This window comes from Zerene cesonia, chromosome 6 (assembly GCF_012273895.1).
Source record: "Zerene cesonia ecotype Mississippi chromosome 6, Zerene_cesonia_1.1, whole genome shotgun sequence".
NCBI classification, from domain to species: domain Eukaryota; kingdom Metazoa; phylum Arthropoda; class Insecta; order Lepidoptera; family Pieridae; genus Zerene; species Zerene cesonia.
Window position 1 is genome coordinate 4,749,986 of NC_052107.1, and position 15,613 is coordinate 4,765,598.

Here is a 15,613-nt window from a genome sequence, read left to right on the forward strand (position 1 = left end):
AAATTAAAATTGTAATGTACGACGCACATTTGTGTGTGTATATACAGATGTACATTTGTTTGAGTACATAGATATTGTAGATGAGATGACGGCTTAGATCGCGGAGCATCCTTTGATTGGCTTATACCGGTTTATACAGGTTTCTGTCTAACGGCCTGAGGCGCGGCGTTTGAAATCAGCGGTTTCGGTCTGTACTTTTGGCGGCAACTCGCACATACGTAAAGCTAAGCTTATGCTTCGCGGGCTGTATCTCCATGGCAATACCTAGTATCAATATTCTTAGAACCTCATTAACTATATAAGTGATATTTAAAAATAACGAGCTCTACGAGAAAATATACATATCTGCATATTGTTATAGTTGCCATGCTTGGAGTTTCATTAAGAGAACGAAATTGAAATTAGTACAAGAACGACATCGAGTCTGTCCACAGATTTAAGCACCCACCGTATTAGTACGCTGAAGTGACAATGGGCTGCCTGTAGAACCAATGCTCGTTGGTTCACTAATGTAGACCATGAACTAGACATAGGCATAGTTATGCATTGAACGACTTCCCACTAAGGGGAAAACTACGGGAATAGTGTGATAGGCTGCCTGTAATCGGTTGTAAATAAACCTGTAAATATACTTACTAGAAAGATTTTTGTCTAGCAGATGATGTTCTAACAAAACTAAGTCTTTAATTTTCTTACATATTTTTTTTCTGATGATGTTTATGATTTCTTTTATTATCTAAGCATTGTAATAGATAATTTATTACTAAATTAAAGTAACCCTTTATCTTGCATTCTCATACAATCATACAATCATACTTTCAATATGAATATCGATGATATTTCAAATGCTCTACATTGTATTTTCTTGTGTTTGATTTTACGCGAGTATTATACATGGTCAGACATACCAAAAGACCGGAAGACACTATCAGCCAATACTGCCAACATCCAGAAAAATACTCCACATACCAACTGCGGAGAAATAGGTGGAGGTAGTTCACAAACAACAATTTTTGTATGACCTTCAAGACATATAACATATCAGTCCCCCTGCGACCACGCTCGCTGTAAAGTATTCGAAACGTCGGGTTAATAATATAATGAATAAATCGCGTTTAAAATCCGTTAAAAAGTTTTTAATTTCTAAATGCTCTACATTGTTTTCTAAATGACACCCAAGTTCGTGTACGTAAAAAAACATTCGGATTTCCTACCATTTTATACCCTTTTTTAATTCTCTCTTAAACCATCCCAATATTGAGACAAACAAAATTCAATTCAATTCATTCATCCGAGTCTCAACCATTACATTAAAATCAAAAGAATTTTTATGGATTTCCTCCAAAATTGCAGTGTGTTTTTCTACGGCTATTTTATGCTTTGGTGTTTGACTCGTTCCATTCCAGCATTAAAGCGTAGTGCTGCTATGCAAACCTTATTTCCATACAAATTGACCGAACTACGCCAAGGCCTGTACTTGAACTACTTAAAAACTGTGGTTTAAAATTGAATTAGCGTGTCCCTCGAAACTCCTGACCATATACACCTTAACATGATGTTAATTATTTTTTATTAATTTAGGTACTTTTAGTGCAGGTATTCTTGGGTCAAATTTTAATCCATGGTATATCAATTAAGAAAACTTAAATTAATTTATAAATAACAATTTCCTACTTTCCTACGATTTTAACCACGGACAAAATCTTTAACCCTATATTATATTATGGGTAACTTTCTTCTTAAACCGTATAAGGGTTGATTTTTGAATAACCGTGCGAGCTTGCTGTGGCTTTTAGCATAGCGACAATGGAGTTTTTATAGAAAAAATCATTAATAATTATTATTGTACCAATAACTTTAAAACATGTCAAAATATAGAAGCTGTATGAATAATTTAACCGTTCTCAAATGATTAAAAACATCAAATGAAATCAGTAATTTTTTATAAAGAGTGAACTTTTCTTCGTACATTAATATTATTATTATATAGTATGTACATTTTTAGTTTAGTTTTGTATTAACCAAGAAAAGGTTACTATAAACATATAATGACCCTTTACTGTCCCTTGTCTTCACTACGAGACAGTCACAACACATATAGATGTAAAGTTTTGAGTAATGAAGTGCAAACTTAGAATAAGGTAATTCAATAAGCTAATATAGATAGATAACAAAATAACTGAAAACCTGTTTATTTTTAGATGTATTTTATATCATATTAAAACTTTTTACAAAGAAAAACGACAAAAAATAATACTATACCTACTACTGAGTTTGTAAATTAACGTTTTCCTTATTGCTTTTTAATAGCATGTCCAAAGTATGTATAAGGTTTCCTTTGGCTTCTTTCACTATTAACTTATGGGACAAATATATATTTATCATGCCAATGTGTAAAAAAATAATTAAGTTTTATATATTTCACTAATTGCTGTTAGTCTGCCACAACCAAATAATTTCGTTTGGATTTTGCTAAGAGTTGTGTTTATGCCACAATAAGATCTAGTATAGTATTATGTAATCTGTGGTAAGATTATATATTTATTATAATTATATTTTTCCAGTATTCCATTAATTTATTATTTACCTTGCAGGATTGTAAACTGTTGGAAAATTGTGAATTGTACCTAACCATTTACAAATTCAACGTATTATTTTTGTATAGTTTAAAATCGGGCCGTGGCAAATCGTCAAATGGAAATAAACTACGAAGTACGCAGTTTTCCCGATTTCGACTACCCGTACAATAATGAATCATCCGTGATTGAATGAATTAATGAATGTAAACGGTTTATTGTACACTATTACAAAAAGGAAAAAAAACACATATTATTTTACAATAAAGGGGCATGCTCCAATGGCGGCCTTATGGCAGCTAAGCTATTTATACTAGATAAAAATATAAATTTAAACATTTCATTCTGTAGCAGTATTCGAAAACCCAATCAATGCATCTCAGAAACAGCTTCAATGATTTTCGTTAAATTTAGTACGCAGGGGGTTTCTGGAGCAATAAAACGAACTTCATGATTAATTTTATGTTAAAAAATACTCGATCATCCAAGTACATTCATAAAAGGTTAAATAGATAAGCGAACGGAAACTAGTAGGTGTACTATATCTGATAGACAATTTGATTATACATAGAAGATTATTCATAGAAGATAGACGATTACACATAGAACCAATTTATTGCCAATAGTTAATAATCCTCGTACATAATTTTCATTGTCACATAAATGTTATCATAAATTATCAGGCGATCCGCCTCATATCTCATTTTGATGTTCGCAGTGAAAATCCATATTTTCAACATGATTTAAGGCTAAATTAAATAAACAAATACATTTAAATTGAACCCATTACAGGTAATTTATCACAAGAATCAGCCCATTAATTGTAAATTAACAGATTGTAAAAATAATTTGCGTTAATACAATTATCGAAGTGAATATGATATCAAATCAGAGAAATCAATTTAAATTGTTCCATTGTTCCAAAGCAGTATCGAGTCTCTTTTAACCGACTGACACAGAGGGATTGTAATGATTTTCAAGCGTTTGTAAGTATATATGTGAGTAACTACTACTAAGTACTACTAAGTTTATTGTATGTCTATTTTTTGCACCCCCAAATAATAAAGGGTGGGGGGAGAGGTGTTTTTTTTTGTTTGGTTTTTTTATTTTTATTATACCTGATATGAATAAGATCGCAAAAAGACTATTGCAATAGAACCAACAAGTTAGCAGTTGGGTTTTTGGGTTTTATAATTACATTTTTTGTTATACAATATTCGCCACATTTAAGCTGACTGAAGTCGGATTTAATCAAAAGAACAATTATTGGAGTATTCCATTTAAGGGTACGTTTGTTAAATCTTGTTGAATATACATATAAATAAGTAAGAATACTAGAAGAGAAATTAATGTAAAGAGGGAAAGAGTAAGGAGAAACTAATATATTTCCAAAATTGAAATTAAAAAATTATCTCAGTGTTAGACAGCCCATCTATGGAGGAAGGCTAATCTACCACGTGCGAAGCAGAGGCCGACCGCCAGTGATAGTGATAAATGTTCGTTAACACGAGCGATTTGCGTTGATTTAATTTGATTGATAGTTTCGGTTTTAAGTTTATAGATAACGGAAGTAATAGGAAAAAAGACAAACCTAAACGAGAAGCATTTCAATTGTTATAACTCACAAACTTTAAACTATAGGCTTACAATTCGTGAACCGTAGTGGTAAAGTTAGGTTGTGAATTAAAGGTTACGTGGGTGTCGATCCGTGCGTAGAAAAGGCTTCGGTTCCAATTTGTTAAACAGGCTAACAGGGCAAGGTAAGTGTTCACTTGGAAAAATTAATTATCTGTATAGCGTATGACAAATTATTATCGCTATTTATTGCTTATAAATCATATTTTTAGTACCTACATAAAAACCAAGTACAATGAGTTTTGTGGACTCTGATAAGTGTTTTCTACATTTTTAAGAGTCTTTCATCATAATCAGCCCATATTTGTTCCCATTGTAGTGGCACCGGCTTCCTATGAGGGTTGAGGGCATATGCGACCATGTTGTCTAAGTGGTTTGGCAGATTTCTCGTCATGTCATCAAACTTCACTAGATCTAGAATCACTAAATTCTGATTTAGAGGGTAGGTATACATTCTTGGTCGGAATGGAATTAATTAATCCTGAATGTATGTTTTTTATTTTTTTTATGTTATAGTCGGCAATGGAGCTGGTGGGACGCCTGATGGTAAGCGCTACAACCACCCATGAACATTTGGAGAGGCATAAGGTCCATTGCAGACCTTACGCCTCTACAGATGGATTGCCGACTTTTTGGGAAGGGATTAAGAAAGGATGGGCGATAGGAATAAAGGAAAGGACTGGGAAGGGTAAGGAAAAGGATATGGGCCTCCGGCTCCCCCACTCACCGAACGAAATACAGCAGAATGCTATTTCACGCCGGTCTTCTGTGGGGGTGTGTACTTCCCCGGTGCGAGCTGGCCCAATTCGTGCCGAAGCGTGCTCGACTACCACATACCGGTATGTTTCAAGATTATCATATTAATAGAATATAAGACTAAATTTACGATTTAAAGCGTCTTTTCCTAAAATTGTTAATGAGATAGTATCTCATAAACCGTTTTTTATATATCGCAATACATCATTGAAAGAGTATTTTTTCATACATTTTGTTTGACGAGAACGTCTATTAAAATATGTCATGTTTTAAATAAATACAATAATTTTCATGTTTATTTTTGATATTTTTGGCTATTCTTAGTTTAGATTATGTATTTTATACCACGTTTATTTCTGATTTGAAGTTTTTTAAACATAATCTACTACCATTAGGTAATTATTAATTGGAATAAAAACAATTTTGTGGACATTCTTTGCTGGTATTCGTTCGAGTCTAGACTCTCGAGGGATTTTTAATGGACATTCCTCAATGATTGAGTAAAGATTAATTATGATTATTATAGGCCATTATTATCGAGAATTGGAGAAAAGGGGCCATTAATATTTAAGTAAATGCAATACAACATTATTTATATAATTATATTTCAATATATATGTTATATTTGTTACAATATATATGTTATATTTTAATTAATATAACACACCAAACTTTTGTAATTATAATTCTATAATTTTTTTATCACACTTGACTGTAATTAAAGGTAAAGAAAACTATGTACGTAGCAAGCTTAACAAAAAATTTTATCTGTATTCTTTGTTGCAAATTCTCTATTAATAAATAAAATAAAATAAAATAATATATTATTTTATATAAAAAAGGTTACTGATCGTCGTGGAGAGATGTACTAATTGATTTCACTTTCTTTACAAACATTTTCTAAAAAACGATCACGTCAATCGGTTGAAAACCTACAAAATTAAACATAGTATCAAAACCAAAAGAATACAGAAAATTAGAACCTCGTTTTGGGACGTTGGTTGAAAATTGTATAAGTAGTAACTAAATGACCGATACATTGATATATCGTTCCTGAAACATCTCGCACAATGAATATCATGAAAATATTAAGCCTTTTGCAAGATGAATACACGAACTGCCCATATAAATATAAGTATTACATATAAAATATAAATACGTATAAGAGAACATGAGTATAAAAATCTAAGAAACAGGTATAGTTGAATTCTGTATAATACGTGTTACAGTTTCTTGATATAAGTAGGTAGGTTCTTGGTATAAGCTATTTTAATATGTGGTATAAGAGTTAAAATATACTTACAAAGATAGTTATAGTCTGGCCATCGAAGTAATGAGACATTTGAGCGTAGATAGGTCAGAAAACACATCCTTGACGAAGTCTTAACCTAAATATTCAATACTATCTAAGGAAAGCATGTGCCCATTACGGACAATCAAAATATGTGCTTCGGCAAGATTTTAAGTAAATGTTATCAGAGGCCGGTCCAAATTTTCTTACTTTGTCTAACACAAGTAAGTTTTCTACTTGGTCAAAAAATACAAAATTCTCTCATCATCATGCTTATACATAAGCACAACTAATTATATCACTTACTTAGTCAGTGTTTTGATGGAGTCAAACCAGTCTCAATAAGTCTGTTGTCACAATTTATCTGATTCCTCTGTTACCTTTTAATGTATAAAATAACGACTTAGACTATTTCTATTTACAAATTGAAAGAAAATCAGAAGGAATATATTTAGGTTCAGTGATTTTTTGCTCTGTGTCTTTCTTTAATTGCCATAGCGTAAATTCAAGTAAAATTTCCACATTTGAACTTAATGTCGTAACAGGGTTTATCCTTGTTGCCACAGGCTTTTGTGCTCGTACATTTTTTAAGACTCTTGCTTCAAGAAAGTACGTCGTAAATCGTATTTGTTATAACTCAAATGTACTATGTGGTCCATAGGTATTCGTTTATTGTGGTATTTAAAATTACCGCTAACAATGAAATTAAAAATATAAAATATTATCAAAGTAAATGGCTCTATTACCATGAAAATATTTTTATTATATTTATTATTATTTATGACATGTTGTATCTTGTACTGCGAACTGAGTTGTTTATGATGTTTTAGCAACGAACATTATATTTATCCTTTAGTAGGTTAACTTATTACATTTGAAAATACCTACAACTCATTCTTTAATCAAAGTTATATAATTTCTTTTAACACCAAAACACAGAACATCTCAAATTGTACTATTTGCAGATCAAAATATAAGTAGAAGGCGCAGAAAAGGATATAATGAAAGCATTATTTAACAACAAAACTTTTATTGAAAATGTGCATACAAAAAAATTACATTAATTTACATCGTCTCTTACAAACTAAGCAGCTCTTACAGCAGTATCCGTTATCATTATCGCTAAGGACTAGTCACTACAACTACAATGTATACAAAACAGATCTCTGATAAATGTTTTAGCAAAAATATAACTCCAAAAAGTATAAAAGCATTTCGTTACCAATGCCTACAAACTGCATAGTAACTACATTATACAATCCATAGAAATAACATCACACTCCATTAAACAATTAAAATCTATTCTGTAATGTTGTTTTATTTTCAAATTACAATTGATGCGTTATTGACGCAAAGATCATTGACGTTCCTATTCTTAGTTGGATCGCACTTAATAGTATACAACATTTTTTCTTTCGCATATAGTGTGATTTTAATCATAGTGTATTTAGATTCTTTAATTATGAATGATTTGTTCTATCTCTTTGCAAATAAACATTGTTAATATCAATGATTTGGGATATAAAAATAGAATTATTTATAGCAAGATATGATTATTATAGCAAAAAATCAGATTGGGTTGAAATACAATTGTCGTGAACATTCTTCATGGTTTCATTTCCTGTTTGTTTTTGTTTAGATGCGCTAATCTCAGGAACTAGTGGACCGATTTCAAATATTCTTTCACGGTTGAATATATACACGATTCTTAGGTGCTATAGGCTACACGTGTTGAACGAGCGAAGACGAGACCGTTGGTATATTTTACACTAGCGGCCCGCCCCGGCTTCGTCCATGCCTCGACTTTTGTCACAATGATTGAAATTTTAACTCCGTGTTTTGTTTTGTTTTAATTTTCTCAAAATGTCAGTATTCTACTATTAGCTTAATATTGTTTATACATGCATATTTTAAAAAGAAGATCATATTTCTCAAGAAAATCAGGATGTACTTAACAAAAAAACGGTTCATTGTTAACGCAGGCATTGTTCACTGTTGCACAACAGTTCATTGTTGTTACAAAATGTTGTTTCCTTATAAGATCGTATAAAATATTCGGGAAATCTTAATAAACTGGAATATTATTATACTAAAAATCAACACACGCTCTTTATAAGGTAATTTCCTCAAATACGCTGAAATTCCTCCATTTTCCGACTTGATTGAAGAAAATCGATACATTAATTACATAACTTTTAGAATTTCAAGAATCAATTTCCGAGAAATCATTAACAAAATGTTGGCGTTTTGAATGTGTATATTCTGTTTTTTATATATTTATTTACCGTTTATAATTACGTATTTTATAACGTTTAATTACGCAAATACCTAAAATACAATGAAACATTTTGCTTTGAGTTGAAATTGTAATTGTAATTGAGTTAAATGAGATTTTTTCCTGTCTTAGTTGTTTGATAATCCTGTTATTCTAAACATAATTATATTGTTTATCTTAATTTCATCGTTGTTTTAAATGAGACATTTTTATCAAGTTTTCATTAAACACATTAGAAAAATATTTACAAAATATAAATATTGCACAAAAAAGCCGATCTTTCTTATCACATAACAAAAAAAAACAATTGAAAATATGTACATTTTTAATTTCCAAGCGCATGTTGGATTTGTTTTTTTTTTCATAAAACTTAGACATTATTAAAAATAAGAGTGGACCATCGGTTAGTTGACTCAAAAATTATGCACGTATTACGTTTTTTGATTCATGTTACGAATAAGCGATCACTAAACATAAAAAGAACAATACGTACTAAATTAAAGACTTTAGGAGAATTAAAACATGTTTCATATATTAGAAATATTATTTGAAATCAGCTCAGTCTTTAATATTTTAATGAAACTTCACATCAAACGAGAATAAGAAAACACTTAGGAATGATGATGGTACATTTTTTTATTGTAAGACTTACTCCATGAAAACATGTTCATAATTGTCGAGCAGGGAGCGATTAAATAGCTAGGTTATATTCAAACTGTACTTTATTATTTTTTATAGTCTACGTATTCAGAACAATACAGTGAAAATGCTTTAAAGACTTCTTTCGACGTTCTTATCCATAATGATCACCTGGCGACATTTAGTTTAGTCCCAGTAGCAATAAAGGCCTAAAAATTGCCCTAAACCAACCAAGTGCTGGACGGCATATGAACCACAACAATATTAACGCCTAAATCCTATTCTAACTACAACTTCTCGCCGTCTAAGTGTTGCACATTATAATAGGAATGATCAGGGAACCTTTCAAGCTCGATGTAGTCCATTTCAGTGCACAATAGTCGCTCGAGCATTCCGACAATTTCTTTGAATTCGGGCCGGGAGGCTGGCTCCGCTTCCCAACAATAGTACATAATATTGTACAGTTCCCGCCGACAGTGTTCCGGTTTCTCCAAACGATGCCCATCTCGGACCTGATGGAACACTTTTAGTTGAATAATTCGCAAAAATACAGGGACAATTTCTAACGTCATTTTGTGAATTGTCAATATGGAGCATTCGAAATGCGGAATAATTTTACTGCTATGTTTTCGTTCGACGGTTCAATTGGTTGTTTTTCTTTTTTGCTTTGCAGACAAGGTAGTAATGGAAAACTTTAGAAGAAAATGAATTCAATCGCCGTGAATTCAATCGAACAATAAAAATCAGTATCCATGTCAGTTATGATTCACTTGAAACACAACTTACCTTTTTCATGACGTCACCAGCAGACAGACCTGGATATGGAGTCGAACCCAATGTTACAATCTCCCACAGCAATACGCCAAAACTCCAAACATCAGACTTTACACTAAATATGTCATCATACAAGGATTCTGGCGCCATCCATCTAGAATTGAAAACAAATTGTAAATTTATTTAGCTCCAATTTGAAGTGATGATACCGGTTACGTAAACCGGATGTAAATTGTATAGGTCACAGGGCGACTGATATAATTAGCCTCGCAGCCTCACGTGTGATTTAAGTGGAAAATATTAAACGTTGTTTTAAAGAGATAGAGAGAAACAAAATAACATTTAGTTTGTACTAGACATTTTTTAAACTATTCATTTGTCAGCTCAGGCTGGAGTATAGGGCTCAGTGGGCTGGTTATGTGTTCCACATTGGGCGTCGTGGGTAACTTCGAGCATCAAAAGACACAAACGGAATTTCACATTTTATTGAAACAATAATTATTAAAAATCACAAATTCACTTCACTGTACTTTATATAGCAAAATTATATCGGGACTCGAACAGACACGTCCGCTCGGCACGAGCTCCAATACTTGAATGCTCGCACGCTGCTACGGCCATGTCCAAGCGCAACTCGTGAGTCATGCACTTGCGTTCGTTAATATCTAAGAGGGTACTCCGACACGGCCATCTCTGATGTTCACACGTCCTCGTGTGTGGTATCTGCAAATACATGATACACAATATCCTGCTCGGTCATACTGATTCTTCCTGAATATAACCCTTTTAGGTTGTTAATAAAACAAAAAAAGCAACTCAGCTATCAATCAGCTTACATCGTACATACCAGGGTAATCATCCCTATTAAAACACAAAGCTACATTATTTGGTCAATTAGTGCCGCTCCAACGACTCATCCCTTTTTCGCACCAACGGAAACAAAGATAGCTCTAATCGTCGCTACAACGACTCATCTTGTTAACGCACCAACGAAAACAAGGTTAATTTTTAATATAGTCGCTACAACGACTCGTCTTGTTAACGCACCAACGAAAACAAGGTTAATTTTTAATATAGTCGCTACAACGACTCATCTTGTTAACGCACTAACGAAAACAGAATATCGTCGCAACAACGACACATCTCGCTAGCACACCAACGTTACGACGATAACAGCTACTTCACCTACAGCCATTCAGAAAACTGCACCACAATACATCACAAAACATTTTGCTTCTTCGTTTTCATTTTGTCTTCGGTTTTGAGATTCTGCAAGTGATACAGTTATCAACGAACTTACGTACGAACTTTGTTATGCACGACCTGCCGTTCGTTCAAACCAAGACGATATGGACGACGCTGGACAATCTTCGTAATGTCGATTAATCGTATTTCTAGCTGACCTGTATTGATCCGCGACGAAGCTACACCATGAGAAAAAGTCAACAGACTTCAACTCAGGTGGCAAATCCGTATCAACGCATTTAAGATCAAAACAATTTTTCGTACTAGACCTGCTACAAATTAAAACATTATTAGCGATAAAATTACACATTCGGATGACACACTCGCAAAAACCTTGTGTTAAAATTTCCCTACCTACTAAGATGTCATTATTTAGATAATGATTAGTCACAACATGAAATATAATCGCCTATTTTAACTCGTGATAAAACTTGCAATGAACTCTCTTCACTATGTTGACCGATTCCTGTTAGTTTTACGATATTATTGAAACGCTTGCCGGATAATTTACTAGCAATTCTTTCTTTGATAACGGAACACTCGGCACCAAAATCAAAACTAAACAAATGTGTCTCACCGTTGTTTATAAGATTGCCACGCGGATTAGCTACGCGGCACGTCTTGACTTGACGATCGCGCCCATACATCGTGGATGGACCCGCTGGTTCCCGGCACCTGTCCTCCCCTGCTGCCATCAGTAGCTCCTTGTCCGCGCATGCACTTCGATGCAAAGTGGCCGGTCCCGCCACATTTGAAACAAACAACTTGCGATGGTCGATTACTCGACGTGGAAAACGATGGATTTGCCGCGTACCTTCTCTTATTTTCGAACGGCATTCAGTTTCCCTGTGTCCTAATTTGCCACATTGATAGCACTTCGTCAGCGAAGTAGTTTTATAACGTTTTGCACTGTTATTGTAACCGTCGTTAATTTGTAGAGCTTTTCTCTTCATAAAAGAGGTTGCATTGAGTTCTCACTGCAGCTTATCTCTGGTAACAATCTCAGTAGTGAAGGCGATGCGTTGTAAACGTTTGTCAAATTTTGAAATATGCGTTAATACAGTTGAAACGGCAATTTCTTCCACACTCATCTTTTGCCACTTTGCAGTTAATGATGTGATTAATCTGGCGGCATACACCGACAGGCCCTCATTGTCGTTTGGCTTGCTACTTTGTAAGTTAATAAGAGCAGCCGCAGGGGTTTCAATGGTGTCATACCTAGCGGTAAACAATTCTCGAAACTGCGACCACTGCATTCCAGAAAATGAAACATGTGATAGCCACTGCGAAGCACTTCCCTTTAATGCACCGCTAAGGGCTAGTACTAGCGGAGCTCCTTGTAACTGATTTTCTTCAAAACAGATCAACGGTATTGCACCACGCACGTGCTTCTGCGTCGGGCTTTTTAGAGTCAAACTCAGGCAATTTTATGTTGCTAGCACTCACTGGTTGCTTTATAGCTTCTATTAAATGCCGCATGTTGCTATTTTGCATCTCCAACATTTTTTGTAATAGGTCATTATCAACACGTGGCGAATGAAAATTTTCGTTCGTTTTTTGTGCTCAAAGCGATCGCACTTCTGATGTCAGCTCAGGCTGGAGTATAGGGCTCAGTGGGCTGGTTATGTGTTCCACATTGGGCGTCGTGGGTAACTTCGAGCATCAAAAGACACAAACGGAATTTCACATTTTATTGAAACAATAATTATTAAAAATCACAAATTCACTTCACTGTACTTTATATAGCAAAATTATATCGGGACTCGAACAGACACGTCCGCTCGGCACGAGCTCCAATACTTGAATGCTCGCACGCTGCTACGGCCATGTCCAAGCGCAACTCGTGAGTCATGCACTTGCGTTCGTTAATATCTAAGAGGGTACTCCGACACATTTATATCAGGTAGTAGACACGTAGTCTGTAAAATACTGACCCATATAATATTTATTATCTTATAATCACACTAATATTATAAATGTAAAAGTTTGTTTGGATGTTTCTCCGTTAAACATGTTGAAACTACTGAACCGATTTTAATGAAATTTGGTATATAGACAGGGTATGACCTGACTTGGTTGATAGGATATTTTTTATCCCGATTAAATGCTCCCTTGGGATAAAACAGGAATAGACAGTCACTAAATGCAGGGCAAAGCCGCGGGCGGAAGCTAGTATAATATGAAGAAAAGCGTATGTTTTCGCACAAAAAATAAAACGATTAAGAAAAATATAATGGCTATTTAATTTTCACGGTTGTTACAGTTCGTAAGAATACTTAGAAAAAGACGTTTTAGCTCCTGGTAAAATCTATTAAAAATGTGTATATGTAAATTAAAAATCTATTAAAAGCTCTGAAAAGACCCGTATATTTTGCGAAAATACTAAAAAACAAAATGTTTAAATATAAATTCCGCCATTTTTTGGATACGATGCCAATAATGAGCCGAATGTCAATTCGCCGTAGGCAAACGATAAACACAAATTACGAAATATTATGTGAAATTTCACATGCAGACTTGTCTTTAAATTGCACACCTGTAAAACATATCATATCACATTCCTTTTGCAATAAGACTCGTTTATACTATTAATAGCAATTATTTTAAAAGTCTATGCATATCCGAAAAATATGTACGTCTTTGAAAATAATTAAAGATGTATGTTAATTAATTATTTTTTGTGTGTGGTATGTTCTATTGAGTCATTATATGTGCTTATAATTGAATATAACGATTTATAAGCCATAATGCAATGTTGCGAATTAAACTCAAACTCAAACATTTATTCATTCAACTAGACTTCTTATAGAAGCATTTTTGAATCGTCATATTACAGTTTATACCATTTACCATAGGTTCGGAAGGCAGTTTCTACAGCGAAGAGCCGGCAAGAAACTCCGTAGTTGCTTTTTTGAAATAATATAAATTTTACATTTGAAATCTACATAATATGTAACATGTACATAACAATGATGCCAATGAATATTTTGTTGATAGGTAAATTTGTTTATTTATTTATTTTACTCTCGAATAAAAATTTTACAAATAAGGAAACTTAAAGAATAACCTGGTTAAGAAAAAAAAAAGAAAACAATTTGATGGGCGGCCTTCAGTTAGAAGTGATTTTACGATCTTATGATTTACTATAATAATGCCGTAAATACCTTTACTGTTATACTGTAAGTTACTGTTATATTTTACCTATGTGTAGAATTTTAGATACAATCTGCATTCTGTAAAATCTAGACTTTCCGTTAACTGGATTATTGCGTGGGAGCGTTTAGTTGGATATATTATGATAATTGACTTCTGTCGAAGTAGACACTTTAGGTTCGCTTTAATCACACGTAAACCACTAAACCGATTTGGATGATAATTGGTAAAAAAATTGTTTGAGATCCGAGAGAGAACATAGGATATTTTTTATCCAGGAGATCACTCAGAAACGTCGACATCATTTTCTTTGACACTGAAGTTTGAGTGCCTAATAACTTTATTCATATAATGTTAAACGATGGTGGATAATCTACACTATAATCTAAAAGAGAAAACTTAATCAAACTGAAGATTATCCACCATCATTTTGATGATGAGGAAACTTCATCTAGAGGGAACTAGAGGCATTTTTTAATATTTATTGTGTACAAAAATTCTTTCACCATTAGAAAGCTGCAACTTCACTGAGTGACAAAGGCTACGTACCACGGGCGAATCCGGGGCGAACAGGTGGCGTGTAATAAAATAAACATACCTTATAGGTAGACGCCCATCGCTTTTTCGTTCATACACATGGGTGCCAGCGACGTCTCTCGCGAAACCGAAGTCTGCTACTTTACACGTCCTCTCTTCTGTTATCAATACATTTCTCGCGGCTAAATCCCGATGAATTATCTGCAATTAATCGGTAAATTCAGTGGTGGCTGCGATACGTCGGGTCGGGACCGGGCGATCGTGCAGGAAATAAATTGATTATTTCAATTTATCTGCGCATGTGGATTACATCACAACTATTCGAAACGGTGAAGGAAAACATCACGAGGAAACCGGCATGACCAAGAATCAAAAGTTTGACGACATACGACATCTGCCAGCCCGCACTTGGCTGGCGTGGTGGATTTTCGCCTAAACCCTCATAAGAGATATATAGCAGATATATGGGCTGATTATGATGATGAATCGGTAATTGTAAAAGCGTCATATTATTCAGCGTGTCCTACTGCTGGTGTGCTGTGCAGTTTAGTGCGTTATTTTGTTTTTTTAGTATTTATTTAGTAAATACCGTATGCAAAATTATATGTTTCATTGAGTACACTAACAATGCGACAATCGTTGGGTGTATCATTAGGATCAACCCAATAGTACAATGTGTGATGTATTTTGAAAGACAAGTAGTTATTAATAAACATTTCTACAAAAAAAGCA

General features: G+C 33.7%; 1 protein-coding gene across 1 annotated transcript in view; it reads right to left on the minus strand.

Moving 5' to 3' along the window:
- Positions 1 to 7,357: 7,357 nt before the first annotated feature.
- Positions 7,358 to 15,613, minus strand: part of LOC119840556 (tyrosine kinase receptor Cad96Ca) — a 54,988-nt gene continuing 46,732 nt past the window's right edge. Inside the window, exons 9-11 of the mRNA XM_038367242.1 lie at positions 14,943 to 15,082; positions 9,959 to 10,100; positions 7,358 to 9,684 (exon numbers count right to left, since the gene is read on the minus strand). Coding sequence (XP_038223170.1) covers positions 9,460 to 9,684; positions 9,959 to 10,100; positions 14,943 to 15,082 — 507 coding nt within the window. The 3' untranslated portion in view covers positions 7,358 to 9,459. The remainder of the gene's footprint in view (positions 9,685 to 9,958; positions 10,101 to 14,942; positions 15,083 to 15,613) is intronic.